Source organism: Entelurus aequoreus, linkage group LG04 (assembly GCF_033978785.1).
Source record: "Entelurus aequoreus isolate RoL-2023_Sb linkage group LG04, RoL_Eaeq_v1.1, whole genome shotgun sequence".
Lineage (NCBI taxonomy): Eukaryota > Metazoa > Chordata > Actinopteri > Syngnathiformes > Syngnathidae > Entelurus > Entelurus aequoreus.
The window spans coordinates 13,059,764-13,062,263 of NC_084734.1; the positions used below are offsets into that span (position 1 = coordinate 13,059,764).

General features: G+C 42.4%; 1 protein-coding gene across 1 annotated transcript in view; it reads right to left on the reverse strand.

Annotated features, from left to right (window-relative positions):
- Positions 1 to 2,500, reverse strand: part of atl3 (atlastin 3) — a 49,993-nt gene that overhangs the window by 6,467 nt on the left and 41,026 nt on the right. Inside the window, exon 13 of the mRNA XM_062043431.1 lies at positions 233 to 472. Coding sequence (XP_061899415.1) covers positions 233 to 472 — 240 coding nt within the window. The remainder of the gene's footprint in view (positions 1 to 232; positions 473 to 2,500) is intronic.

The following is a 2,500-nucleotide window of genomic DNA, read 5'->3' on the forward strand; positions in this document are numbered from 1 at the left end:
TGCACTCAACACAAACTGGTGAGTATGCAGAGAGAGATCCTATAACCGCCACCAAAAGTAGCCATTTTGGCTCCAGTAAAAAATAAGCAAAAAGATGCATTGGCCATTTCTGGGAAGTACACGATGTCAACATGAGTGCCCTCACACTGCAGTGTTGGTATACGTACTTAAGTGTGCCAGATGAAACACAGCCGTAGACTGATAGATATGTAGACAAAACACATGCACTCACCTGCTCCAAGACCACGCCTGCGGCCTGGTCGATGGCTCCGCCCACGTGCGAGTAGCGGCCGGTGTAGCGAATGAAGCCCCATGTCAGCATGGCCATCATGACCACACCCAGAACGCAGTCGCATACCACGGCGATGGTGGTCAGGCCGATGAAGAACAGCACACCCGACAGCACGTAGAGGAGGCACACCAGCCCGAACAGCACTGCTGGCGTACGGATGGCGCTGAAGAGATTCTTGGACTTGAAAGAAAAGAGGAAAAAAATCATTTTAAATTTACCCCTTGAAGTCTTCTACTACCGAACCACAACTGGGTGAAAACCTGTCAAAACTGTGTTGCTGTTATTGAAACTCATATGTGTAAAATTTGAGCGAGATTTAAAAAACATTAAGCGCCATTAAGCGAAACATCTTTGCAGGGGCATAGGTGGGATTTAGCAACTACCGTGTTTTCCCGTCCATAGGGTGCACCGGATTATAAGGCGCACTGCCGATGAAGGTTCTATTTTTGATCTTTTTTCATTAAAGGAGTCATATTATTATTATTTTTTTAATAAGGGGATGGCGTGGCGAAGTTGGTAGAGTGGCCGTGCCAGTAATCGGAGGGTTGCTGGTTACTGGGGTTCAATCCCCACCTTCTACCATCCTAGTCATGTCCGTTGTGTCCTTGGGCAAGACACTTCGCCCTTGCTCCTGATGGGTGCTGGTTAGCGCCTTGCATGGCAGCTCCCTCCATCAGTGTGTGAATGGGTGAATGTGGAAATACTGTCAAAGCGCTTTGAGTATCTTGAAGGTAGAAAAGCGCTATACAAGTATAACCCATTTATCATTTATCATTTATTATAAATGTAAAAGACTTCCTTGTGGTCTACATAACATGTAATGGTGGTTCTTTAGTCAAAATGTTGCATAGATGATGTTTTACACATCATCTTCAAGTCGCTTTCTGACAGTCGCTTCAGGATGCGCCGTTTTGTGGGCGGTCTTATTTACGTGGCTCACCTTTGACAGCGTCGTCTCCCCGTCACCTTTGTTGTAGCGGTGTAGCGTGCAAGGACGGGAGTGGAAGAAGTGTCAAAAGATGGAGCTAACTGTTTTAATGACATTCAGACTTTACTTCAATCAATAACAGAGCAGCATCTCCTCATCCGTGGCTCACTAGTGCAACAACAGCACCGGAAATGTGTCCCGTGAAAAACCGACTGGAACTCTCTAATAACTAAAGTTCCTTGGGTGAATTATGTAAACTCACTACACCGGTATGTTTTAGTGCTTTCATGGCGAGTTTACTGACAGATATAAGTAAGAACTTTACACTACTTTATATTACAAATGGCAACAGTTAAGGATGAATATCCCATAACTAGAAGATAGAGAAAAAGAAGAAGCTTACAGACTACGGTGTCGCCACGGACTACAAAGGCGGAGGCGCGCAATTTCTCGTGAATTTTTGCAGATCCCAAATACACATCAACAGGTACCAGAAGGTAAGAAAAGTTGCTTTTGCATAATATTGCGAAACAAAACACCAGATAATATGTCTTACCTTATACACACACCATAATAATACTCCTATGTTGAAGCACAGTACAATCCATCAAGCGGTGCAGCTTCATAGCTAAGTCCTGCTAAAATATTTTGATAAGATTTTTGAGTGCCGTGTAATGTTCTATATTTTTCAATGGAACATATAAAATGTTGGTGTTGTTTACTTGAGTCATATTGCCATCGTAATGCAGTCTACACGTATCTCTTATGTGTGACTGCCATCTACTTGTCACACTTATCATTACACCATGTACCAAAGAAAACTGCTTCGAGGTCGGTATGCAAAACCAGAATTATGCCGTACATTAGGCGCACCGGGTTATAAGGCGCACTGTCGAGTTTTGATGAAAAAAAAAAGGATTTTAAGTGTGCCTTACACTTAACCCTCGCTATTCACGCAGGTTACGTTCTGAGACTGCCGCTAAAAGCAAATAAATGCCGGTAATGCCCATAAAAAAGTCTGTTTTGAGCCTTTAATAATGTGGAATTATGATGGTGCGTCAAGGACCCATAATCCAAGTTAAAAGACTTCAAAGTCTCTTTACTGTCAAGCCAGAAGAACACTGCCAGTAAGATTTGGCATCGAAAAAAACAAATTGACGAAAAAGTTGTATTGGGAACAAATAAATACAAACATTGAAAAAATACAATAGTGTTGGTGGATGTTTTCGATGCCAATATTCATATTTTTGTACTCTTTCATTGTTTTTGTGTATTGCAAA